Source organism: Tenrec ecaudatus, chromosome 8 (assembly GCF_050624435.1).
Source record: "Tenrec ecaudatus isolate mTenEca1 chromosome 8, mTenEca1.hap1, whole genome shotgun sequence".
NCBI lineage: Eukaryota > Metazoa > Chordata > Mammalia > Afrosoricida > Tenrecidae > Tenrec > Tenrec ecaudatus.
Window position 1 is genome coordinate 88,742,600 of NC_134537.1, and position 27,125 is coordinate 88,769,724.

General features: G+C 47.5%; 1 protein-coding gene across 2 annotated transcripts in view; it reads left to right on the forward strand.

Moving 5' to 3' along the window:
- Positions 1-996: 996 nt before the first annotated feature.
- ENTPD4 (ectonucleoside triphosphate diphosphohydrolase 4) overlaps positions 997-27,125 on the forward strand; it is a 28,932-nt gene continuing 2,803 nt past the window's right edge. Inside the window, exons 1-11 of one of the 2 annotated variants that reach the window (XM_075556502.1) lie at positions 997-1,165; positions 8,433-8,531; positions 10,025-10,222; positions 10,707-10,912; positions 14,217-14,367; positions 15,042-15,145; positions 18,028-18,087; positions 18,371-18,525; positions 20,261-20,427; positions 24,808-25,132; positions 26,774-26,859. In XM_075556502.1, coding sequence (XP_075412617.1) covers positions 8,524-8,531; positions 10,025-10,222; positions 10,707-10,912; positions 14,217-14,367; positions 15,042-15,145; positions 18,028-18,087; positions 18,371-18,525; positions 20,261-20,427; positions 24,808-25,132; positions 26,774-26,859 — 1,460 coding nt within the window. In that variant the 5' untranslated portion in view covers positions 997-1,165; positions 8,433-8,523. The remainder of the gene's footprint in view (positions 1,166-8,432; positions 8,532-10,024; positions 10,223-10,706; positions 10,913-14,216; positions 14,368-15,041; positions 15,146-18,027; positions 18,088-18,370; positions 18,526-20,260; positions 20,428-24,807; positions 25,133-26,773; positions 26,860-27,125) is intronic. The other variant, XM_075556503.1, reaches the window with a different exon arrangement.

The window sequence follows — 27,125 nt, forward strand, 5'->3', positions numbered from 1 at the left end:
CTGACTCCCAGCGACCCTGTATGGAAGGGTAAGACTGTCTATGTGAGTTTCCAAGATGGGAACTCTTTACAGGAGATGAAAATCTCATCTTTCTTCCGCGGAGCCACTAGTGTGTTCCAAACCATCAGCCCACTATGACAGCAGAGCTAGCAATGGTTCTGTGTTGGGTGGCTAACCGCAAGGTCAGCAGTTCAAACTACCAGTCTCTCCCGAGGAGCAAGAGGAGGCTGTCTGCTCCTGTGGACCGACAGCCTCAGAAACCCTAGGGAGCCTTTCTACTCTGTCCTTTAGGGCATCAGTGCGAGTCCCATTCTTCTTGATTGGTAAAGTAGTAGATATTTCAATGATGTCATTGTCAGGTGGCAAAGTGGAGTTGGTTCCGACTCATAATGACCTTATATACAACAGAAAGAAGTCCTGGTGGCATAGTGGTTACATGCGTTCAAAATCACCAGCCAGCTCCTTGGGAGAGAGATGAGGCTGAGTGAAGGGCTACAGTCTCAGAAATCCACAGGGCAGTTCTACCCTGTCCTACAGGGTCGCTATGAATCGGCATCGGAATGGGTGGCAGTGAGTTTGCTTTTTTGGTTTTGGTCCAACAAAACGAAACACTGCCCAGTCTTGTGCCGCCCTACTTGTTCTTAAATTTGAGCTCGTTGGTGCAGCCACTGTGTCAATCCATTTTGTCAAAGGTCTAACTCTTGTTGGATTTGCAACTGCTGTTTTTCATAATTCTTAGAAACACAAAAAATTGGTGGCGCCATAAGCAGAGCGCTTTCCCAGGGGGACGCCTACAATTAGACGGGCTAGAAGGCGCCCTAACTCCACCACATCACGAGGGGCTCCCAAACCGCCACGGCCACCTTTATTTCAGCCCAAAGCCACGCCCACTTCGTCACAGGAACCAGATTGGATCTTGGGGTGCCAATCATTCAGCCTCAGGCCCCGCCCTCCAGCGTGCGCCCTCTCGCCGGCCGCGCGCACACGGGCGCGCGCACGGTGACGCGACCCAGCCGGGGGCCGGGCGGCTCTGCGGTTCCCGGAAGGAGCGGCGGCCGTAGGAAGCGGGGTCCGTGTAGCCGCCGCCGCCTCACCGCGGGAGCCGAGATGCTCCCAGCTCTTGGTCCATGGAGCCCCGGCCGCCATGTCTGATGCAGCCGAATAGGTGAGGCCGGCCCCCGCACGCGGGCGAAGGGAGGGCAGGGTGCCGTGGCGGCCAGCCCTCGTGGGGGCAGTTGGAGCTGGGGGGTTCAGCTGGGCGGTGAGCGGGCCGAATCCCGCGACCCGGCGCCTGGGAACTCGCCCGGGACCCTTCGTCCCCGCGCTGCCGGCGGCCGGGCCCCGCGTCCCTGCCTCTGCAGCCGCCAGCCCAGCTCTGCAGAGCATCCCCCGGCCGCGGGCAGCAGCTGCGCAGGCCGCGCCCGACGCCCCCGGCACCCCTGCTGCCAGCGACTGTGACCCTGCGTGCCAGGTGCGCCCCATCCCCGCCTCCGGCGGGACCGACGTGGGCAGCAGTCCGGCTGTCGCACCTCCTCTGTGACCACGTTGCACTGTCCTTCACCCACACGCGGGCATATCCGGCACCCTCTAGGGAGGGACCTGCCTGGGAGAAGGGCTGTTTCGCCGAGGAGCCGATTGGTCTGATCCTAACCTTTACACGCTGAGCGTCATTTTTGCTGGTTCTGCGTCTGCCAAGTTTCATGCCTTAGATAGAACCAATTGCACACAAAAAGTAATGATTTAGAGCAGAGTACTTCATACTTGGTGGAGACCTCAAGGCCACGTCTGAAGTTAGGTGCGCCCTGGTGCAGAACATTTTTAGGGAACGATATTTATCACTAAAATGGAAAAGAAAAACTTGCTCATCCAGGTACTTTGCTCGCCGAAAGGGAAAATAGCAGCTATGAAAGAATTCTTAGTGGGAGCCTCAGCTCCACTTTAATTTCACATGGAAGCCTTAAAGACAAGACCTAATTGCCTCGCCTTCCAAAACCAAACCCACGCCTGTCAAGTAACCCTATAGGACACAGCTGTCCGCACAGTGTGTCCGTCTGTAAATCTTTCTCCTTGGGTTCCAATCAATGACGGTTTAGCTCTCCTCCGAGCACTTTAACCACCGCATCACCAGGACTTGCTTTGCCTGGCCTTGTTAGGCGCTGTCATATTGGTTCCAACGCCGTGACTGCCAACAGTCGGAACAAGGACTGCAGGCCCTGCCGCCCTCACAGCATCGATGTGTTCCAGTCTGTTCTTGCGACCACTCTGCCCGTCCATCCTGTTGGTGGTCTTCCTCTTTTACACAGACCCTGCCGCTGTGTATTGATAACATGTCCAAAGTAGGAGAAAGTCTCAGCTACCTCATTTCTAAGAAGAATTGTAGTTGAGCTCCTTCCAGGAGGTTTCTTCATTCTTTTGACAGCCCATGATATATTCAATATTTTTGCCAGTACTATCATTTAGGTGCATCCATTTTTTTCTTTGATTTCCTTTACTCGCTGTCCAGCAGTTGAAAATGCCGTGGCGTGGGTCAGGGACACTTTACTCCTCAAAGGGACATCTTTGCATTTTAACCTTGTAAAGAAGTCTTTTACAGCAAATTTGCCCAATGTGACACATCAGTCTATCATTTGATTGATTTTTGTTTTTTCTCCCCTCTCTAGTTTGTACATGCACAACACATGATTAAACATGTGTCTACTCTCAGTGGAGGGCTGCAGACAAATTCTCATAATGCATGCAAACCATTGGCTTTCTTGACTGCTGCATACCGCACAGTCGTTCATTTATTCTGGGTACTGGTTAAATGAAGTCTTTTGACTGACAACTTCAACTTTTTTCTGTTTGTCTTGATGCTGCTGATTGGTTAGGTTCTGAGGATTTTTGTTTTATATGCATTGAAGTGTAATCTATACTGAAGGCTGAGTCTTTGACTTTCATCAGGAAGGAGGTTAAGTTCTCTTCGCTTTCTGCAAGCGAGAGGTCACATTATATGTTGCAGATTATGAAGGTCTCCCTCTGGTCCTGTTATTTTTCTTCATTTAGTCTAGCTGCTTGGGTTATTGGATCGTCATACTATAAATTGAGTACAGATGCTGAAAGGATACAGCCCTGACACTTTTCATGAGTTTAATCCATGTAATGCTCCTTGTTCTGTTCGAATGTCTACCACCTGGTCTATGTACAGGTTCTTCATGAGCACAATGAAAAACAACAACACAGAAATGAAAAACGAAACTCACTGCCATCAAGGTCAATGCTGATTCATAGCGACCCTCCTATGGGTTTCTGAGACTGTTTTGGAGAATAGAAAGCCCAGTCTTCCTCTCTCGGAGCTTCTCGTGGTTTCAAAATGCCCACCGTTCGGATCACAGCCCACCACCTAACCACTACACCACCAGAGTCTGGAGTTTCCATTCTTCACAGTGTTACTCATACCCACACAGTTGAAAGTCAATAAAACGCAAGTAAACGCCTTTCTGGTTTTCTCTGCTCTCAGTCTTGTCCTCCTCTGGTCCAGCTTGAACTTCAATATTTGACTACAATCACTTTTTAGTGATCTTCAGCAAAGTTTTATGATGATGGTGTGAACGGTAATGTTCTATATTTGCTTACACTTGTTGTTAGGTGGCAGTGCGTTGGGCCTGACGCACGTGACCCTGTGCACGCAGGAAGAAGCACTGTCTGCCCCGGCACCATCCTCACTAGCAGGATGTTCGAACCCACCCTTGCAGCCGTTGTGTCAGTGCGTCTCATTGAGGGGCTTTGTGGCTGACCTTCCACCTTACCAAGCATGACACCCTTCCAAGAACTGGTTATTCCTGTAACATGTCCAAAGTATATGAGACTAAGTCCTGCCACCCTCGCTACTAAAGACCATCTGGCCGTACTTCTAGCAAGATAGATTTGTTTGTTGTTCTGGCAGTCCAATCCATAGCACTTTTTAAAAAAATTGTGAATTAGGTGGGGGTTTACATTTCAGATAATTAGTTTTGCATTCACCGTTTTACACTGCCCCTCCTCCTGTGAGTCCTCACCTCCCTCTTGTGGGCGGCTATCTTCTCCTTCACCCAGCTTGGTGCTGGCAGCGCTCCAGCCTGCTGCTGCAACACCCTCCTGCAGTCCGTAGGACTTCCTTAGGCTTCACCAGCGCGCACGCCATAATTCTAATGCATCGATTCTTCTTCGATCTTCCTTACTCATTATCCAGCTGACACATGAATCGGAGGCGACTGGACAAAGCGTGGCCTGAGTCACGTGCACCTCTGTCCTCAAAGTGACATCTTTTACATGCGCAGATTTGCCCCGTGCAAATGCATGACATTGTTGGTTTCTGGACTGCTGCTTCCACGAGTGTTGACTGTGCACTCAAGTAAAATGGAAACCTTGTTGTATTGAGTTGCAACTTATAATCAAGTCTGCTTCCCTATTCATCAATAAGCACTTCAAGTCCTCCTTGCTTTTCAGCAAATGGGTTTGTACCAACCTGCATTTTGTAGGTTCTTGTAAGCCTTCCTCCAATCCTGATGGGGTGTTCCTCGTCACTTAGTCCCGTTTCTCAGATTATTTGCTCAGCATGCAGATTGAATGACTGCGGTGAGCGAATACAACCCTGGCTAGCCGTAGTGAGACTTAGAAGAACACACTCCTTTGGGTTAACTATGCTTGATATTGTTGTGTCTTTGTATCGGCCTTGCCAATTCTGTTTGACACATAAATAGAGCCATAAACACGATACCAGTTTTTATAAAATGATTGTTGACTTCTGTATTTATCGAGACATTATTTACCACTGCTTTCGCTGCATGTGGGATGTATGGCTTACATTCTGGCAGTTAAGGTTTGTACTGCAGACCATAATCCCTGATGAAGTATAGGTTTCTGCTTTTGTAGCTCCCCCCCCCCCTCCCGTGGTCCCAGCACCTCTGAAGGGGCAGTGCAGCCCACTTTGAGAAGTATTGTTCTAGCTCCAACAGGGAATAGTCTGCCCTTGAGTTTATCATCAGAACAAAGAAACAAAAATCAGTGTTGATCGGCAATTTGTAAATGTTTACATTTTATGTTAACTTGGACTAGACCCCACCCACTACAGAAATGTGTACAGAGTGTAACAAAGAACTGACTCTTGGAAGAAGTCTGCGATTGAGACCAGGACATACCAGTTAGGCGGAATGGGCCTCAGGAAAAGCTAGGGGCAAGAATGGGAACAGCTTGTGTTTCCGGTGAGAGAAGGAGCACTGAAGACCGCTCACTGGAGCGGAGGGCTGTTTTCCAGCAGGGGGAACAGGCGGGTGAGATAAAGCAGGTGCCATTGTTGGCTGTGGGTGCCCTGCAGGGAAGTTGGTTTTGGTCCATAGGCCTCTGGAAGATTCTTGAACTGGTTATCTTTTAAAAGGCGTGTTTTACAAAGAAGTGTCAGTGGTGTTCCCAGGGAAGGCAGAAGGTGGATCATCTGCCAAGAGGTCTGTATGAGAGATGATGCATTCTGTGGTCGTTTTAGATGTACAGAATCCAAGTATTGAGGCAGCATTAACAAGACGTGGGGAGCGATGTCCACACAAGGAAAAATGGAAGCCAAAGTTGAGAATCAAATGAATCTAGCCAATGCAGAACACCCTTAGAGACCTGGACATTTTGGAAAGCAGTAGTTTGTGACAAAAGATTGTAACTCTATCCTAGAGAAATGACAAACCCAAATATGCTAAGTGCGTGCAACAACATGGGTGAACCTCGGAAACCTGTGCTGATTCAGACACAGAGGGAGAAGTTGTGCATGAGACCACGTACTCCAGAGTAGGCAAACATGGAAACCAAAGTTTAGCAGTCCTTACAGAGACAGGTAGGAGGGGGAATGGGCAAGTATTGCTTAAGACAGCGGTTCTCAACCTGTGGGTCGCGACCCCTTTGGGGGGGGTCAAAAGACCCTTTCACCTGATTCATAACAGTAGCAAAATGACAGTTGTGAAGTAGCAATGAAAGTAATTTTATGGTTGGGGATCTGAGGTAGTTTATTGAGAACCCTGTCTAACACACGATCACCACAACATGAGGAACTGTATTAAAGGGTCCTGACATTAGGAAGGTTGAGAACCACAGGCTTAAGAGATACTGAGTTTCTCTTAGAAGTGATGGAAAAAAATGGAAGCATGCTTGGTGAATGTAATTCATGTTAGTGAACTGTACATGTTGAGCTGGCAACAGTTTTGTTACTTTATTTCACACACACACACACACAAAGAGTGTGACTGCATATTTCAGTGGTTCTCAAGCTTCCTAATGCTGAGACCCTTTAATACAGTTCCTCATGTTGTGGTGACCCCTTATGTGTGCGTATCTGCGTGTGGGCAGACCTGCCTGGAGACGGATAGAGGAGCGGTGTCTTGGTTCCCAAGACCATCGGAAAGATGTGGGTCTGGACCCACAGGTTGAGAATCCTGGCATACTTAATTGGGTTTGCAGTGTCAAGGCTCCCGGAGGCTCAGGACGTGGGGATGGGATTTGAGGGACTTGCAGCTGCGATGTAGGACAATGTGATCAGAAAAAGACCACTTAAAACGAGGACCGGAATATTGAATGTGCGGTGAGACGAAGAAAGGTTTGATGAGGACTTGATCTGAGCAAATAAAAATGTTTAAGGCTTAAATAAGGGAAATATAGATCTTAGATGCAATCACATGCATGTGTCTTAAGACAGAATGAATTCAATCCCCTTAAAACTGCAGTACTTTCGCAGCTTCTCTCGTACAGAGATACGCAGTTTCTTGCTCAGAAGTCTAGCTTATGTCTGCAGCTTGGGTTGCAGGTGACTGGGGAGTTTGCTCTTGTCGGTTTCCTGCACCCTGTGTTTTCACCCAGGAGCCATTTCTCTGCCATGCAGAGGAGGCGGCCTGGCTGGTGTTTGAAGGCACGGAAGAGCCAACAGATGGGCCCACGTGTGTCCTGGAGTTGTGGAGCAGGAAGAGTGGGGGCAGGCCTTGCTGTGGCAGTGGCTTACCTGTAGCATGGCTAGAAGCCAGCACAGGAGACGAGAAAGATGGGGTGGGGGGGTAAGGGAAGCAGACCTTAAGATGAAATCAGAGTGGGGGTCACAGCAGCCAGATCCTGAAGGCCTTTGTTAGTCACAGTAAAGAGGGCGGCTTTTACTTTAAGTGAGACAGGAGCCTTCGGAGGTTGTTGGTTCAAGAGTGGCATCATCGTGCTATCCTGGGGTGGAGGGTGTTGGTACGGACGCCTGCACTGCAAATGCGGAATCTGCTGGCTCACTGTGCTGAGCAACAGGTAGGAGAGCTCTTAGGCTGTTGTTCTGATAAACTGCTCAGAGGTCGTTTTCTCTCCTTGCCCACTCACAGTGACCCTATAGGACAGGCTTCAAGGCTGTGGCTGCTTGCTGGAGTAGAAAGCCGGGCTTGCTCCCATGCAGGAGACAGGAGGCCGTAAAGAAGTGAACACGGGGGCTAGAATGACGGAGGTCGAAGAGAGGAGCCCCCGTGGCACCACGGATTAGGCATTGGCTGCTAACTGCAAGGGTGGAGTGTTAAGGGAGAAAGACGAAGCTCTGTAGAGATTTACAATCTCCGAAACCCCAGGAGTCAGAATTGACTTGGTGGCAGTGGGCTTGGGGAGCGGAATTAGATCGGAAAAGTAGAAAAGGAGGCAGGACACAGCGAGCTTCCGTGGTTTCCGGACTGAGCAGATTATTTTTTTCATGGTCCTGTGTGACATTCAGATAAGGAGATCTAGTCAGCAGGGGAGGGTCATATAGCTGGAGCTCAGCAGAGAGAGCTAGGAGGCTGAGTGATTTTGTTATTGAAGCATAGAATGTGACTGACCAGGAAGAGAGGAGGGTTGAGGAGAATGGAGGCTTGGGAATGGCTGTATAGCTGGGATTGGCAGAGAAGGAAGACTGTGAAGGCATGGGCTATGGACTAAGAAGCAGCATAGCTAAGACTTGAGATAAGTCTTGAGAGCAAAAGTAGGACCAAGAGGTCAAGAACAATAAAGACTGAAAAAAGCCCTGCAGGCCAGGCCGGCAGGTCCTCTGGAGGAGAGGTAATAATGGCTTAAGCAACAGAGACCTAACTGGGAATATAATGTCCTGCATGGTTCCTTGTACATAAAAGGGAAGCCATATTCTTTCTCAAATAAATGGATATTTCAAAGGATCTTTCAGGTAATGGTCAGCCCCACACAGATGGTCCCTAGCCTTCATTGCCGCAAGGTCCATAAGACCTATGAGGTGCGATGACCTTTTAGGTAGAGAACCCGTGTAGAGCCAGATGGTCCTCGTCCCTCATTGTAGGCCTCATCTCTAGCAGCAACAAGGGCAGCGCTAGGCTCATGCACCACGTTATGCCGCATGGAACTCAAACCGAGTCTGATGAACAGATGCGTCTCCTTCCCTGTGTCATCTCTGGTTTTCTCCCTTCCTGGAACAGGATGGCTCTGTGTGAGGCCGCGTTGTCTCTGTAATTGTGTGTGAGAAGGGAGGACGACTCCCAGCCCTCCGCTGGATCCTGAGCCACCAGAATGGGGAGGTGAGTGATGGGGCCGCAGGCCTCGAGAGAGAGCGGCAAAACCATCTACCTCTGTCAGGAACAGTCCCAAAACTAGATTGGGGGGGGGGAACTACCTGACCCTCAGGGGAGTGGCGTTAGAAGCTGTGCTATATTTCTGTTTCACTCCTGTCTTCTCCCCAGGCCCAGAGGGGTGCCTAGCACAGAAAGAACATGCTTGTGCGAGGCAGGCAGAGCGAACTGGGTTTGATGGCGTTGCATTAACAAGGCATCAGGCTGCAAGCTGAGAAGGGAGTACATTAAGCACGCAACAACTGCCTCTGAGCTTCAGCAGCAGGATTGTGTATTGCATTATGTGCCATTGGCTTTATGCAGACACTTGATAACGTGGGTGGGGAGAGGGCTGATGGAGTCCCTGGAGGGACCCAAGAACCCAAAAGGAGAGTTGGAATTACTCTTGTTGGACAGGTTCATTGCATTACAAGGATACCTTCCCCTTCCGCGAACTCTTTAAAGCAAAGACTTTAAAGAAATGAACTGTAATATAATAGAGTGCATCCTTAAGGCAGTTTGTTTTTATACCTATCCAGAAGGAGCATCTCATTCCTTCTATAAACTAAGAGGAAACGTCCCATTTATTTGCCCCCCCCCCAAAAAAAACCCTAAAACACCAGGACTAGCCCTAAAAACACTGGGCATACAAAACTTATTGGCTGCTCTCTTGGTAGGGATGTTGTTACATGTACCTATTTATCCCAGCACGCAGTCATCTATCTGGGAGAATTTGCTTTGGAGTTCAGTGTTCAGAAAGTCTTGTTCTTCCTGAGCGGTTGATATATTTCTAATCTGATGAGCAGTGCTTTATTTAGGCACTAGGATGCCCAGCCAAATAGAAATTTGCATCTCTTTAATCAATTTCCTTTGGTTTTATCATCCTTAAAGCTGCTTGCAGTATTATCTTATTGAATTTATTTTCCGTAAGCTAATCCTTTAAAAAAATTTTTTTGTAACTTGTTAGTGTTACTTGGGTGAAGGTTTCCAGAGAACAATGGTTTTCTGTTTAATAATTCATCCACACTTTGTTTCACTTCCTCCTTGTGCCTGCTGCTTCCATTACCAAATCATTTTTCAAACCCAAACCAAGCCAGACTCACTGCCGTCAAGTCATTCCGCCCACAGAGACCCAGTGTAAGGTCTTTGAGGCTGTACATCTTGACAGGGGCAGACAGCCTCATCCTTCTTCCTGGGAGCAGCTGGTAAGTTGGAACCGCTGACCTTGTTCGTCGCTCCACTTTAAATAAGTGTCTTGAGCCTTCGGGTTAATTCACATTCGTAGAGCTTGATCTGCAGCAAATAGCAGAGTGGAGTGAGTTCTGTAGCAGAGTGGAAGCGGGCTTCTGTGTACAGACGCCAGCCGACTTGGGAATTCAGGACTGCCATCTGAGTACTTCACAATAAGCTCCTTTTGGGAAGGGAGCCTCTTGCTTTAATTCTGTATTTGTTTTTAATTTCAGGATCGGGGTCTCCTGCCTATTCCCTGCCTCCTGGCATTTTAGCATCTCTCCAGTGGGGTGCCTTCGAATCCTAAACACCAACTTACGCCAAATTATTGTCATCAGCGTCCTGACCATCACGGTTTCGCTTTTATACTTTTCTGTTGTCATAATTCGAAATAAATATGGGCGGCTGTCCAGAGACAAGAAGTTTCAAAGGTAAGTGGTCTCCTGCATCCCGAATTTCATGACTTCAAGACTCTCATGGTTCAGTTAGAGTTGAGGGGCAAGTGACTGTGGGAACTAGATTCGGTCCAGAGTCCACCATGGCATGAACATAGGCTGCCTACAGCTGGTTAGCTGCGGCTAACTGTCACACCTGGCCCTGCGACATTGACTTACACATAAACTTGTAATAGCTCATAAGTCAATTTGTTAGCTGCTATTAATAGTTTGGAAGTCCGTAGTTTTATTTTTCAGAACCTGTCTGAATGTCTTTAAGGAATGGGGGTATATGTCTAATTTAAATGAGCCTTATTACCACCACTTGCTTTCTCTTTTGGTTCTTTCATCAGTTGGCAGTTGGCACTGTGATACAATGTAGGAACCCCGGACGTGGCATCTGCAGATTGCATCTGCTGTAGGAGGCCAGTGCAGGATGGCATTCTCAGTCTGAATAAGTGTGTGTCTTTTTCTAAACAAGGTACTTGGCAAGAGTTACAGACGTTGAGGCGACAGACACCAATAACCCAAATGTAAACTATGGTGTTGTGGTGGACTGCGGTAGCAGTGGATCTCGAATATTCGTCTATTGTTGGCCAAGACATAATGGCAATCCTCATGACCTGCTGGATATTAGACAAATGAGGGATAAAAACAGAAAACCAGTGGTGATGAAAATAAAACCTGGTAAGTGGATGATAAACATCGGATTGCCTAGCAGGTTCTGTCCTTTTAGTCTCTGTGAGAGGGGTGTGCATGTGTGTGTGTGTGTGTGTACACACGCACACTAAGGAATGTTTACTGATAAATAATTACTACAGCTTATTGTTTTCCATTTCCAAAATGATATCCCATTTTAACGTGTTAAAGTATCTGTCTTCATGAAAGGATTTCTGGTCGAGTCCACCACTTGAGTTGTGTTCGTTTTCATGGATGATTTCAAGCCCCACTTCCTTCTTCAGGCAGCTCTCAACGCGGTGATTGATGGAGCTGTGGCATCAGCGCACTACGCGGGGAACTTAAAATCTCTAGCTGAGCAAAAGGTCAGCACTTTGAGCCCACCAGCTGCACCAGAAGTGCAAGATGTGGCTGTTGCTCCTATCAAGGTTGCAGCCCTGGAAGCCCCATGGGCCGGTGCTGCGCAGTCACTGCAAATGGAAATTACCCGCCAGCACTGGATTTGCTTTGGAGAGAGAGACCTTATGCAAACATTATTTTTACATCAGAATACATAGCTATGAATTATGGTCAGCTCTCTATAAGTCTTAACTTTTTAATTTTGATGAGCATTAATTAGAATACTCATTTTCTGTTTCTCTACTCCTTATGGTCTTACATATTTCTAATTGAGAAACATTTTACAGATTAAAGTAGTATTGACCAGGTTTTTAAAAGCACCCCCAAAACATGAAAATTAAACTATAGAACACTATAAGCAGGGAGAGGGGAGCAGGGAGGGAGGGGGGGAAATGAGCTGATACCAAGGATTCAAGTAGAAGGCAAATATTTTGAGAATGATGGTGGCAACAAATGTACAAATTTGCTTGACATGCAATGGATGGATGTGTGGATTGTGATCAGTGCTGTATGAGCCCCCAATAAAAACAAAAACACCGTAAAGCACTCGGGAAGGGTTGAACCCTTGCATCCCATCCAGCGGCTCCACCTGTGCTTAAACTGCCCACGTGGGATAAGATGGACATGGAAGTCGCCCTTTCAGAACCCAGGCTAGATATCAGAACCTCATTAGCATCTGTCTGGATGCTGTAGAGCACCTGGGAGTGTTTGAAATGGAAATTAAGTATCTTTTATACCACTTCTTTGTCAGGAAGTGTGAGCCCCTATTCAAGAGGGCAGTAATTTCCTTACTGAATATGCCCAGTCACTAGTGTTGGGCCTGTGGTTCATTGAAATAATGTTTCATGTGTCCCTTCTCTTCTGATGCAAATAGTTGACCCTTTCTCAGTTACCATTTAAACACTTGACTGCTACTAGAAAGGCTGACTGTTCAAACCTGCTAGCCACTCGGTGGGCGGATGAGGTGGCTCTCTGCTTCCATAAAGATTTACAGCCTTGGACACCCAATAGGGTGGGTCTGCTTCATCTTATCTGTCCTCCTAAAAAGATTTCTGACTGTGAGTCAGAATTAACTCTTTGGCAATTGGTTGTTTTTGGTTTGGGGTCACAATGTATTATCTATGAGTGAATAAAAGTTTCAACTTCTGGAAATACTCATTTGCTTTTGCACTCATTTAACAAATATTTATTGAGCCTTTATTTGCCAAACACTGTGGAGAATGTATGCTTTAACAAGACACAGGTTGTGTACGCAAAACTTGCATTTGTACCGAGACAGACAATAGGAAATTTCCATGTGGTGCAGTGAGTGCTGCAGGTAGACTTGGAGGGAAGGATAGCCTATAATGAGAGCGCTCGGGAGAGAGGCTTCACTAAATCTGGCCGCAAGGGTTAGCCAGGTGAGAAGATGGGGAGGGGAGGCCATTCCTGGAGGTAGGGCAAAGCCCCACGGCCAGAGTGTGGTGCCTTATAGAAATGTAGTTCAGTAGAGCTGGAGGCTGGATGGAAGAAACAGAAAGATAATGGGAGGTGGGTATGCTCTTCTGAAGAGTTTAGCTCTGTGGTGGGCATTTATAGAGGTACTACAGAAGTATTTTAAACCAGGAAAGGATACAGTTTAAGAAGTATGAGGGCAAAAAAAGAAGTAGGAGGAATGCTGTTGAGATCCCTTAGTAACTGGGATCCCTGGGTAAACCTCAGGCACTGGAACCACACCCCATGAGGCTCTAGAGCAGCGGTTCTCAACCTGTGGGTCTCGACCCCTTTGGAGGTCGACCGACCCTTTCACAGGGGTCGCCTGATTCATAACAGTAGCAAAGTTACAGTTATGCAGTAGCAATGAAAATAATGTTATGGTTGGGTCACCACAATCATAAAAGAGTCATGGCATTAGAAAGGTTGAGGACCACTGCTCTAGAGAGAAACTGGGCCAGACCGCCTTATGCCAGGTGAGGGTACCAATGGGCTATCATGGAGCCTAACCAATGAACGCTCAAGAAACCCAATCTGCACTCACCTTAGCTACTGTGAGGCCTTTACTGGTCAGTTCTGCAAATTGGGCTGACGGGGAGTGCCTCACAGCCTTTCATCCCCTAATTCACACACCCCTCCCCAGGTCCCTCGTTGGCTGAGTACGGTGGGGTGAATCATCTTCCTTGACTGTCTCCTACGTTAAAGTTTCTCCCTCTGAAGCTGATCCTTCTCTGTTCCCTTTCTTAATTCTCCATCCGGTTCCCACCTTCCATACCCCAGGTGCCGGGGCCTAGTGATTATCAGCTATGAGCCCGAGCTACTTGGTAACTACTTGACCCTTTGTTTCCTGACTGCTGGTGACTTATAGCTCACCAGAAGGAAATGGTGGGGGCATGCCCAAGGCTGGAGGGTGACAGGCTGGCCGAGAGTGGTGGCACCTGGAAGAGACGAGGAAAAGTAAAACATTGAGAAAGGAACCCAGGGGAGGCGATCTGTGGCGCTCCGAATGCTTTGCTGAGCGTGGGGGCGGGATTTCATGCACGGTGCTGGCTGGCAGCATTGGGCGGCCAGTGATGGGGGCCCTGAGACAGGCAGCAACTGCCAAGGCAAGAGCAAGTTGATGTTGAGTTTGGGGTGCCTGTGAGATGGCCGCATGGTGGTTCCGGTGGACAGTTCCCACTTCCTGATCTGCAGGTTAGGGATGAGATCTGGAGTGTTACCGACTTGGAGCTCAGCTGCTTGGTGGTGCTGGCTGCCGTGAGCGTAAGTCAGCTGCCTCGGGAGCGTGAAGAGCCACGTGGCGGCACATGTTAGATGCTAAATCAGGCGGGCACAGGGGAGCGTAGTTTATATTTCTCTCAAATGAGCCATACTAAAGAAATGTAACTTGACTGCTTGTCTACAATGTCTGCTTGTTAACCAAAGTGCCCTGTTTCTCCAGGCATTTCGGAATTTGCTACTTTCCCAGAGAAAGTCAGCGATTACATTTCTCCACTCTTGAACTTTGCTGCAGAGCACGTGCCACGGGCAAAGCACAAAGAGACACCCCTCTACATTCTCTGCACAGCGGGGATGAGGATCCTTCCCGAAAGGTGATCCCCACACTCGGCCCAGCCAGCCAGGCTGTTCAGCTTGTGTGTGAAAAACTAAACCAAGATATAGATAGATAGATATATAGATCTTTTAAATTTAAAAGAAGGAAAGATGAAACTATCCCTGATACTTCCTTCAAACCTGGATTAGTTTTGTCAGAAGCCACCTCTAGCTTCTCAGTGTGTTTGTTTATGACTACAAACCGTGAAGTTTTCCTGAAAAACTGTCTGTTTTATGAATTAACAGACTGCTTGTAGCTTCGCATCCTAATCAGCCGCTTATCAGTTCAGTTCTGAGTCCTGGCGCCCCGTGTGCGCAGTAGGCATGCTCCGTGCGGTTTCAAGGCTGTGACTTCTGGAAGCGTCACCAGGTGTCTGCCCAGGTGCTCCCGCGTGGGTTCCAGCTGCCGGCCTCCAGGTCGTAGCTGAGCCCTTAACCATCAGTGCCACCGAAGGACTCCATCCTGGGCATCTTGTCATTCTTGTAATGGGCTCAGTTTGAAAGTTATTTTCTCACATACAGTCTTTTCAATGAATTGCTTTGGTTCCCAAATTAATTATTTCAAATATAATATACCAGAGTTTTAGTTATCAGGGGAGATAACTTTTTTCTTTTCAAGTCAGAAATTCAGGTTGTAATGTTTTGATAGGTATTTTTTTTTATTGTCTTATAGTCAACAGAAAGCCATCCTGGAAGACCTCTTGACTGATATTCCTGTGCACTTTGACTTTCTGTTTTCCGACTCTCATGCAGAAGTCATTTCGGGGAAGCAAGAAGGTTAGTACATTGGTATGAAACTTCAGTATCAACTTCAACTTATATTGGGGATCTAGGCTTTCCCCCAGTTTCCCCAAAATCTGACTATTAAATTACCCTTAATATCTTGAAATTTGGAAAACTATAACCTTGAGATATTATAGCTTTTAAATGGCTAAATTAGTTATTTATATGGATAGTCTATTACCCAAACATCGAGCCACTTAAAAAAAGTGTGTGTGTGTGTGTAGAACATTTTCCTGAGGGGACATTGATAAGAGTGAGTAGACTGGCAGACTAGCATGGAAAAAAGATGACAAAAATGTTGCACAACATGAAGGATGTAATCAGAGGCACAGAATTCTACGGGTAGCAATAGTTGACTTGGTCTGTGTGCTGTTGTGTTTATTTCCATCAGAATCCACCCCCCAAATTGTCTTTGTCATAGTTAGGGTTCTTATTTTTGACTCATTTTGATAGAAAAGATATGTGTTTAGGTTCCTTATGATGATGAAGATAATTACTGATTTATTGGACCCTTCTACTGATTTACTGCTAACAAGGAGTAATTCTTCTCGACTTTGACACACTAAGAAAATCTTAATCCTATTTTTAAAGACCAGGCAATATGATTTAGGGACATAGCTTGCTAGAAATACATGCCAAGAAGCACTGATTTCTGAATCGTCAATCATCTTAGTAATTGCCCCCTCTGTGAAAGGCACGTAGAGAAGGCCACATTAGGGCGAACGGATGGTGGGTGCCACTGAATTGTCCACAGGTGAATAAGGGCACAAGGTATAGGCACCAGAAGGACGGTAAGGAGAAAGTTGAGTGGAAATTCAAAAGAAGGAAAAGTTTGGGGTTTTATGTTTTTTCTCCCATGTAGGGACATCGTGGAAAAGTGATGTTTGAACTGAATCTGAGGAGATATAAAGAGAGCATGCAGAACATGGTAAAGGTGGGGCTCTGAGGGAGGAATAGGAGGTACATTCTAGGCAGAAGAAATACAGGTGAGTCAAAAACACTGGTAGGAAGGATTCACTGTGGACAGGGCAACAGAAAGGTTGGTTTGACTAGATGCAGCCCTTTTGAAAGGTGGTTGTAATGTTGAGAAATTGGACAAGTAGGTTAGAGTCAGATCCTCAAGAAGAGGTCAATAGCAAAGAATTGAGTGGGCTGGCATGAAGAGTCTGGAGAGCTTGCTGGATGGACTGTCACTGCCCCTCTCAGTGGAAATGGGTCGAGGTTGCGTGGAGAAGATGTTGTAGAAGTTTGGATCACTCCTACTTGACATCGAATGCATGTAGGACGAAATAAGAAAGTACAAGATGACTTGAGATTGTGAAACCTTGGAGTCAGGAAAACTAACTCCCAGGGAATTGTATTTTCAACAACTGCAAATAAAACTATAAACATTAATATTAAACGTTCTTGGGAAACCACTAGGCAAAAAATACTTCGGTACTGCGCTCACACCTGTCATTGTCAAGTTGATTCTGGCTGACAGTGACCCTGTAGGATGTTCGTAGGAACTCCCAGGCTTTACTGCCTCCAGAAGCTATCCAGTGTCTTTCTCCCACAGAGGGTCGAACTGCCAACCTTTCGGTTAGCAGCTGAGTGCTTCACTAGTGTGCCACTAGTGATAAAGCTAAACCCACGGCTCTCTAGTCAATTCCAGCTCACCTTAGCTACCTTGCAGAGCAAGGGTAGAAAATGTTTTTCCTTCCAGGGCCCACTGGACATTTGTGACATCATTCGCAGACCCTGCCACATTATCAACTGAAAAGGTGTTTGGTGTCAAGTAAGCCCACGAGGAAGAAGCACACCAACATCCATGATCCAGGAATTTAAATGTGATAGTCGGAATCCGAAAGAGGGAATGGTATCAGCTTAAACTGTGAGATTCTGGTTTGCAGAAGGCCATGATTGACAGTGGAAGCCCACGCTACATTTGCAGGATCCAAACATGGTGATTTCCCTCCGCCCATAATTGAGGAGTGGGAATCACCTGCTTATCAGACACAGATTATTTATAGTGATGACTATCTGACTTGAATGGCTAAAACCTTATGATTTGATCTTCCTTTTGATAGGTTTTGAGCTAGATGTGGTTTTTAATGTTTTCTAGTTTTTTGTGTGTTTTTTTCTCAAATTGGGGTTTATCTCTGTTGTATTTTGTTATTGTTAGTGGCCTCTTGACTCTCTGTTATGTATTTTTCTTTGTTTTTTAGTCTATGAAACCCAAGATAGGTGACTCTAGTGAGACAGGAAGCAGGATCAAGGTTCCTGGAGGGTTCAGCAGGGGAGGAGGGGGCGTGGTCATGGAGAGCTCAGAGCCAGGTGTGCAAGCAGGAAGAAAATGTCTTGAAGCTGAGTGTCGTAGCAATGACAGCTCCCTGCTGATGTGACTGAACTGTTGAATGGTATGGTGTCCGGATTAAGCCCAAACAAAATGATTTGAAAAAATAAATTAAAAATTTTTAATTAAAAAAAGTAGTTGGTCTGTGATATTTGGTGTGCCTGATGTGATAGTAGGGACTGCTTCTTTTGGACGAGCCCTGTGATGTTAGCTGGTGTCACTGATTTCTCAGGCCTTGTAGTACCCATGGGCCAGGCGCCCCCACCACATGGTACAGGGTTTCTTAGACTGTAAGCCTTTATGGGGCAGACGGCCTCACCTTTCTCCCTCAGAGCCACCGGTGGGCTGGCCTTGTGGCTCGCAGCCCAATACCTCACCCACCGCATCCCCAGGCGTTATATGCGTGGATTGAACATACCTTGTTTCAGACGATGTCAGGGAGTGAAAATAAATGACATGTTACACAGGCTGCATTAATAAGGGCTATAGAAGGCATTTCAAACGGTGTCTCTCTTTCTTCCGCCCTGTAAAACATCTGTAGGTGTGTATGCGTGGATTGGCATTAATTTTGTCCTTGGGCGATTTGAACATATTGAAGATGGTAAGTACCGTGCTTACAATAAGGTTCAACCGGGAATCGGGGATTTCTCTTTAACCCAGACGATTAACCAGGAGTTAGATTCTGTGACACTGCTAAGTGTGTGGGAGTAGAGCACAAAAAAGTGCGATTGAATGCCATTAAACCTGATTTTAGTTGAGAGGAGCACACAGTCATTAAGAAGCGTGCATGTTCTTGAAATCCGTTATGCAAACAAGATGACTCTTCAGAAGATTCCAGTGCTAGGGGTCTGTTCTGTTCGCTGAGGCTTGCTTGTTCTTTGCAGATGACGAGGCCGTGGTGGAAGTTAACATCCCTGGGAGCGAAAGCAGTGAAGCCATTCTCCGCAAAAGAACCGCGGGTATCCTGGACATGGGAGGCGTGTCCACTCAGATAGCATACGAGGTCCCCAAAACCGTAAGCTCTGTCTCCTCACAGCAGGTTATTATCTGTACAAACGTCCTTCTTTTGGTTTGGTTTTCATTTAACCTGTGTCCATCCATTTTTGTTTTTGTTTTCTGAGTCTCAAAGCGTCTTTACTGTGCTTGCTGAGGTGCCCGCCCAGGAGGAAGGAGACAGGAGGAAGCCAAGGCAACCCTCAGCTAAGCCGTTTGCCTGTCATTGAAATCAGCTAATTTGTTCCCGGACCTTGAGTTTCCCTGTAGTGTATGTCAGTCAGATGCTTGAGTGTGTGTTTTCCCCTTTTGTTCAGTCACTTCTTTTCTCAACAGGGATCATAAAACGTAACCACTTTTGGACTGCTTACGGAGTAATTGGGAAAATAGGCTGCTTCTTCGTAATGGTCCAGGCAGCTTTTAAGTGTTCAGGATAGGATGAGCCTTGTGCCCAGTCCTTCCTCCCACACTTCTGCACTTGGGGTTTCATGATCTCCCCTCGCCCCGGCAGTGCTCTCAGGCCCGCCCGCCTGGGTAGACCGATGCCCTCGTTTGTACAGGGAACACTGGGAGGAAGGCCTGGGTGCGGTCTCCAGAGCTCTCAGCCAATGACAACGGGCCCTCATTACTTACCTGGAGATTGGCAGCAGTGGCTGACTGGTGACATTTTCCCTCAGAAGAAGGGTGGCAGCATCTTGTGGTGTTTGCTAAAAGTGAGGCTGTGGAGCGGCACAAACCTGCCTCACATCATCTTTCTGGTCCCGGCCGGCTGTGTGACTTTATTCCAGCCACTGAACTTCTCAGGCGCCCTCATCGCCAGGGCGGACAACATGCCAGGCGGTTATGAGGATCAGTGCGGTGCACCCAGTGTTGTCCTGCACTGCGGACGCAGGGGCTCAGCAACGTTAACTAATGCTACATTTATTCACTTATTAGGGCGGTCAGTAAGGGCTTTGAGCTCCTTGGAAAGAGATTTTGTAAATTCAAGTGTTACAAAGTTGTCTTTTGTATTTTCCATTCAAATATGCTTTAAAAATGGTGACTCTTTTAAAAATGTTTATTTTGCCCATTGATAATACATGTAAACATATATACTATATTAGCATGTTATATTTTGAATCCTATATTAAACCTGGGAATCTAATATTTTGTATGTATATAATATGTATGATTGCATCTAATATACATATGAGGACTTTAAAAGCTTCATGGGGGAAAAATCCATGATCTTTTCAAAAAAACTTTGGAACACACATGCACACACCAAAGGACTTTGGAAAAATACTAAAACATCAAGATTAAATTTTTCAAGGGCTCCTGGTGCAATGTAGGCTGTGTTAGCATCGCAGTCTATTTCTCTGCACGCTCTTTTTCCTACTGAAGGTCTCAAAGGGACGGCTCGCACAGCTGGGCGGCCTCTGGTCCCCAGGCCATCAGCGTGCCCCCTGGCCTCTGCCAAGGCCATTCAGATGGCCTCCAGGATTTCCTGTCCGAGGGCTGCGGTGACACTTAGGATTATGTCCCAAGAATACGAGTTCATAAACAGATTGACTGAGAGGGGTCCTAACAGCCTGACACATGTGCCGCACGTCGGGTCAGAATTGCCCCGTTGAATTCTGAATGATGCTGACTTAGATTTGGGGAAATGCAGAGGCAGAACCGTCTGCCTGTCTCGTATGAAAATCCTTGTAGATCCGTCATTTTAAAGGGGCATGTTCATCAGGAGCTAACCGTTTTTGTGTTGCTCAGAATACTGAAGTTTGTCATCCTTACGTCTGCAGGAGGAAGTAGCTAAAAACTTACTAGCCGAGTTTAACTTGGGCTGTGATGTTCACCAAACCGAGCACGTGTACAGGGTCTACGTGGCCACATTTCTTGGGTTTGGTGGCAATGCTGCGAGACAAAGATATGAAGACAGACTATTTGGCGACACCGTTCAGAAAAACAGGTAAAGCGCCTTCCGTTACTCAGCAATTCCTTTTAACCCCATTTCTCCCCTCATAAAAACATCAGGCAAAGCGTGGAAAATTCGGTCAGCTAACGTTTCTCCACAGTGTTACCTGTTGACTCACCTCTTGGTGTCGAGGACTTAAAGGACTCCAGGGACTGACCTTCAGCCCAGGAGAGCCTCCAGAGAAGGATCTGACCACCTAGCCCTCCGCTCCCGCACTGAATTAGAAATGTGACTAGCAGACTCTTTGGAGCAGGACTACTCGTGGTTGCAAAGTCTTGGGAAAACTCAACATTTCGGACACTGGCAGCGGTCCTGCAGGCTGAGGGCTAAGTATGTGCTCTTGTGGATTCTATTGGAAAGGCAGTGTTCTCCATGATGATGTTGTCTGGGAAAGCCAAGTCGGTCCAGACTCATAGCGATCCTACGTGCAGCAGAACGCAGCAGCACCCTGCCCTGCACCATCCGCACGGATATTTTTATGTGTAGCCCACATGTAATGAAAATCAACCAGTGCATTCCCTTAGTAGCTAAGAACCATCCTGGAGGACATTATACAGGGAAAGGACAGAGTCTAGGCATCGAAGCTAGTGGGTTTTAATCATTTTTAGCAGGGTAACTTTTAAAAATGAATTCATGTAAAATCCTGGTATAGAAAACATCTAGAACAAATAAAAGCAACATGTTACCGGTTTAAATGTATTTTGTAAGTTTGAGGACACAACACTCATTTATTTGAAATGAATCCGGAGAACAGAACGACTGTTTGAACACAAACATGTGAGACCTGGGTTATGTAAGCAACCCCGTTCATTCCTGGAAGGATGCACTCCATCCCACACCCTTACCCTCTCCGACTCACTCAACAGACCTCACACATGAAAGTGCGCAGTTCCGCCCCAAATGCCAGCCAGCAGCTTAGGAGACCCCGCAGCCCCCTCACTCTGACCTGCAGGCTCCCACTACTCCCTTGGTCTTAACAGTTCACCAAAACAGCTCAGGGAAAGTTCTACGCTGAGGATTACAATGTCCTGTTCGGTTTCACATCAAAAAGGGTCGAAGTGCAAAGACACACACAGGGTGGGTTCTCGGAGAGAGCCCTACCTGGTGGTCTGTCTCCTTAGAAGGCACACTTGACCCTCGCTTGCCTAGATCTTTCACCAGCCAAGACACTCTAGGAGCTTTTGTGTCTAGAGCCTTTATTTGGCCTCATGACAGTGAATCAGCCCTTTCCCCCATGGCCTTTAGGCCTGGCTGGCACCACCCTGAGTCCCCTCATTCAGGCAAGGTCGCCCGTGTGGTCTGGAGCCCTGCAAAGGGGAAAGGCACCTCACTTAGGGAATTCCAAGGGCTTCAGTGTGATCTCTCAGGAACCAACGACAGACCAAGGTCCTGTGGGTGCAGTGAGGCCCACGGCTTGTGTGCCGTTTGTTTTGAAGCAATCGTTTGGAGGAAGGGACTATCCTAGGGTGTGGAGATGACAGTCTGCTCTCGTGAGCACTTTAACCAAAGGCCGAGTCAGAGCTGATTCCCACCACGTTTACAGAAACTCACGTGTGTGCACAGAGAAGCAATGAGACATTGGCCCGTGTGTGGGCCAAAATTGTGTATGCGGTATAATAGAACAGAATACAGATACATTAGAAATGACATGTGAATCCACTATTTGCAGATTGCCGAACTCTTTGTCAAGTTCTTATGTTTGCTAATTGGTCTAAATGTCAAAGAATTTTGCACAGTGGAAGATTCCATGGATCTTTTAAATTTAGATATAGGACAACAAAAAGAGTTACATAAAGTATGCATTTGACCAAATTTAGATTTTTCTGATAAGTGCGGCACCACTTTGTCACATATCAGGAATTTTTTTTAATTTTAAAATCATTTTATTGGGGCGCATACAACTCTTATGGCAATCCATACATACATCAATTGTATAAAGCACATTTGTACATTCGTTGCCCTCATCATTCTCAAAACATTTGCTCTCCACTTAAGCCCCTGGCATCAGCTCCTCATTTTCCCCCTCCCTCCTGCTCCCCCCTTCCTCATGAACCCTTGATATTTTATAACTTAGTATTTTGTCATATCTTGCCCTGTCCGACTTCTCCCTTCACCCACTTTTCTGTTGTCCGCCCCCCAGAGAGGAGGTCACATGTAGATCCTTGTAATCAGTTCCTCCTTCCCATCCCACTCTCCCTCCACCCTCCCAGTATTACCATTCTCACCACTGGTCCTGGAGGGATCATCTGCCCTGGATTCCCTGTGTTTCCAATTCCTATCTGTACTAGTATACAGCCTCTGGCCTAGCCAGATTTGTAAGGTAGAATTGGGATCTAATTAGGAATTAGAGGAAACTTGTATATTTCATCATTGCTACACTGTACCCCTACTGGCTTGTCTCCTCCCCAGTGACCCTTCTGTAAAGGGATGTCCAATTGGCCACAGCTAGGCTTTGGGTCTCCACTCCATACTCCCCCTTATTCAGAATGATATGATTTTTGTTCTGATGATGCCTGATACCTGATCCCGTTGACACCTTGTGATCAAACAAGCTGATGTGCTCCATCCCTGTGGGCTTTGTTGCTTCTGAGCTAGATGGCCGCTTGTTTACCTTCAAACCTTTAAGACCCCAGATGCTATATCTTTAGCCGGGCACCATCAGCTTTCTTCACCACATTTGCTTATGCACCGCTTTGTCTTCAGCGATTGTGTCGGGAAGGTGAGCATCATGGAATGCCAGTTTAAGAGAACAAAGTATTCTTGAATTGAGGGAGTACTTGAGTAGAGGCCCAATGTCCGTCTGCTACCTTAATACTAAACCTATACATATATGCACATGTATATCTATTTCCACATCCTCATATATAAATACATTTGATATGTACATGCCTTTATTTAGACCTCTATAAATGCCCTTTGCCTCCTAGCTCTTTCCTCTATTTCCTTTTACTTTTCCCTTGTCCCACTACCATGTTCAGCCTTCATTTGGGTTTCAGTAATTCCTCTTGATTACATTATCCCTGGTCTCACCCTACCAGGCCTCCTTCACCCTCCTCGCCGATTTGGATTACTTGTTGTTCCCTTGTCCCTGGGTTTGTTAACACCTCTTCCTTTCCCCTGCCTCTCCCTCTCCCATGTCCCCCCTGAACCGTTGGTCCCATTGTTTTCTCCTCCAGATTGTTTATCCCACCTATCTTATCTAGATAGACCTGCAGAGATAATAATATGTACAAAAACAAGGCAGAGCAAAACAAAACAACAAAAAAAAAACCAATACGAAATAAAGAAAAGCCTGTACAGAGTTCAAGGTCTGTTTGTTGACCTTTAGGAGTGTTTTCCGGTCAGTCTGATGGGGTGCCACACCCTGGCCCCAAAGTCTATTTTTGGTGTTCCCTGGGGGCTTCCTTGCTCTGCTCCCCTTGCTGTTCTGTTGCACGCCCTTAGTGTTTTGCCTCAGTGTGGTGGTGTCAAATCAGGTGCATACTTCATCTCCAGTGTTGTCCCCCCGTAGGGCTATGGGTCAGTGAGGGATGTCGTGTCTTGTAGTGGGGCCAGCCATATGGTCCTCTCCGTGCATTAGCTGCAAAACACCACTTTGTTACGAGTCCCTAAATTCCCCAAACATAAAACAATATCAGGACAGGATCATAAAAATCCAAATAAGCATTTATCTGCCAATCTTTTATAGTGAACAGACGTTGTTTCTCCCTGGGACACATCAGCCGATGAGAGTTGGCCATCATTTTGGTGCCTGCACTGCACCCACTGATCTAGAAGCCAGCGGAGTTTCTTTAAAGACTACTGAGATATTTATGAAGTCATGTAACACCAAGTCCTTCCAGGTTCCCCCCTTTGTTTTCCTTGCCCACACCTAATTTAATAGCAGCTGTCTAGCGACGTATCTTTGTAAAGCACTACCATAATTTTCGCAGGACCTTCTTTTCATAGTCACGTTTGTGCGTAATTAAAACAGCCAGTATCGGGGTAAAGATGGCCTTGGGAACAATAGAGCTGGTAGATATTCAGCTTGGTTGGCTGTGAGACCAGAGGGGAGCTTCCTACCACCCGCGAGTACTGCTTTGTAGCACGGGGCGAGTGGAAACACTGGGTAATCTGACAGGTTGTTTAACAGGACTTGGCTAACGTCCTTGCTGTATGCCCCTGTTCATTAGGAATTGCCGAGAGGATCAAGTGCATGATTTCCTAACTTAATTTCCTAATTGATCCTCAGGCCCCTTTGTCTTCTCACAGAACATCCTACAGGACTCGTGTGCAGAGCACATCTTGAGAAACGGTAACCAAGAGCCATTTCTCCAAAACAGGTGTTTCTCTGTGACGCCTGTCTCATGATGATGTTTCTGTTTGGTCTTGTAGGCTCCTGGGTAAACAGACTGGTCTGACTCCCGAGACTCCATACCTGGATCCCTGCTTACCCCTCGACATTAAGGATGAAATCCAACAAAATGGACAGACCGTGTACCTGCGGGGAACAGGGGACTTTGACCTGTGCCGAGAGACCATCCAGCCTTTCATGAACAAAACCAATGAGACACAGGCTTCCCTCAACGGGATATACCAGCCCCCGATTAACTTCCAGAACAGTGAATTCTATGGCTTCTCTGAGTTCTACTATTGCACTGAGGATGTGCTGCGAATGGGGGGTGACTACAATGCTGCCCGGTTTACCAAGGCTGCCAAGGTAACCTGCCAGAAGCCCTCTGCTCCCGCAGGCTCTCAGGAGATGATGTGGACAGCGAGGGAGGTGCTTCTCCCCCTGCATCCAGAGCAGAGCCAAGGTGGAGTCGAAGGCTGCAGTGCCTGTTAGCCATCATGTTCTTGGAGACAGTGAGGGAACTGTAGTGGCAGTCAGAGAGCCAGGGCGAGCCGAGCTCCGCCCGCCCTCCAGGAGACCGCATGGTCCTCAGTGGTCTCCAGGGCAGCCTTGCCTGTCTGCTCTGCAGCCTCTGAAAAGACTCCTGCCAGCCTTCCTGTTGCTTTAGCTGCCAGGAAGTGCCCAGCCCCTCGTTCCCCTTTGCCGTTCTCTTTCAGGGGCGCCCCCTCTTCATGTCCCTAAATGTTTGTGAGCCTAGGGCTCCACTGTTGGCCCTCAGATATCTCTTCAGGTTCTTGGATGGCCTCGTCCATGCTCACCATTTGCTGCTGCCTCTCAAGAGGAGGTTCCAGTTGTGACCTTTGCCCAGCTGCCTGGCAGACTTCATGACTAAGCAAAGCCACCATTTCCCTCCATTCTGCCTCGGCCATCCAGACCCCTCCCCCAAATGTAGTCCACCCCATCATCCGTCCTGATGCACGGCCTTCTGTCTCGCAGACCTTTCCCAAACCCTGCCTGCTGCCTGTGCTGCTCCCATTCGCCCCCCTGCACCTCCCCAGGGGCCTCGGGGCTCCTCTCCTCCTGTCTGGGCCTCAGGGGCCATCCGCACGCGGCTGCAGAGCGTTCAGTCTGAAACAGCTGCAGTCGCCTTGCTCCTGTTTAAACTCTCTCCAGCATCTCCCTGTGGCGTACAGGGTCAATTCCAAGTGTCTCCACGAGCCGTGCCCACCTCCGCAGCCTCATCTCCCCACCTCGCACTTCCGATCGCAACCATCAGACAGGCAGATGCTCGTTTCCCTCATTGCGGGACGGCTTCTGGCTTGCATTTTTGTCAATGGTGCTCCCCCTGCCTGAAACGCCTGTCCTCCTGCCTCAGGCTGACCCCACACCCCATGGAGTGATACCCAGACAAGCTCTGTCCTCTTGCCAAGGGCTCCTATATGCCAGGTTATGGAGTAGCCATGCCCTCCTTGGCTTAAGAATTAAGCTCGGAGTGAAGCTCCTAACGGATCCAGAGAGCATCTCGTTCGGTGAATGCCGGCTTCTTGCAGCCCAGAGGAGTGACTTGTAGAAAAGACGGTACCACTTTCACCTCAAGACAAGGCCCTGTGGAATCATCTTTGTCTTCCCAGGACCCTGTACTGAGCCTGGCACAGAGACACACTCGGTTTGAGCTAGTAACAATAATGCTTCCCTTTTCCAAAATTGTATGCCTGTAATATGCAGTCATCCGCATGGAAACGAACCGCTTTGGCGAGGTTGGCGGTGGTCAGTGGAGTTCTGTTGAGCCACAGGTTCGACTGAATCTCAAGACAAAGAACAAGTCTTGTATTTGCAAACATAAGTGTTTCTGAGTGTGTATACCTTGCAGTCCTGCAGACCTGTATAACTTAGATGCTCCATAATTGAAAGGATATCTCTGTTATCAGCAGGGATTTGACCAACCTTTTTTTAAAATAAGAAAAGTATCACTGAATTTTAACTAATATTGGACCCAATTTATTTCAGGACTACTGCGCCACCAAGTGGTCCATCTTGCGGGAGCGCTTTGACCGAGGGCTGTATGCCTCACACGCTGATCTCCATCGGCTGAAGTAAGTCAGGGGAGCCCACGAGCCGCGGCTCCACGCTGGACCCTCTGGCCTCCTCTGCTGCCGTTAATCCTCACGGCCCGCTTCCGTGCCTCGCCGGGCAAACGCTCGTCCCCCTTTCTCTCCGAGCCTTCCCAGCACTCACTGTGCCGCTCTCGTGGCAGTTGTTAGATTCTGCTTTATTTCACGATTGCTTTTTTCAAATCCCTTCCCTTGCAAGTCTCTTAAGAGCCACGATTATATAACTTAGTCTATCTTACTACTTGCCT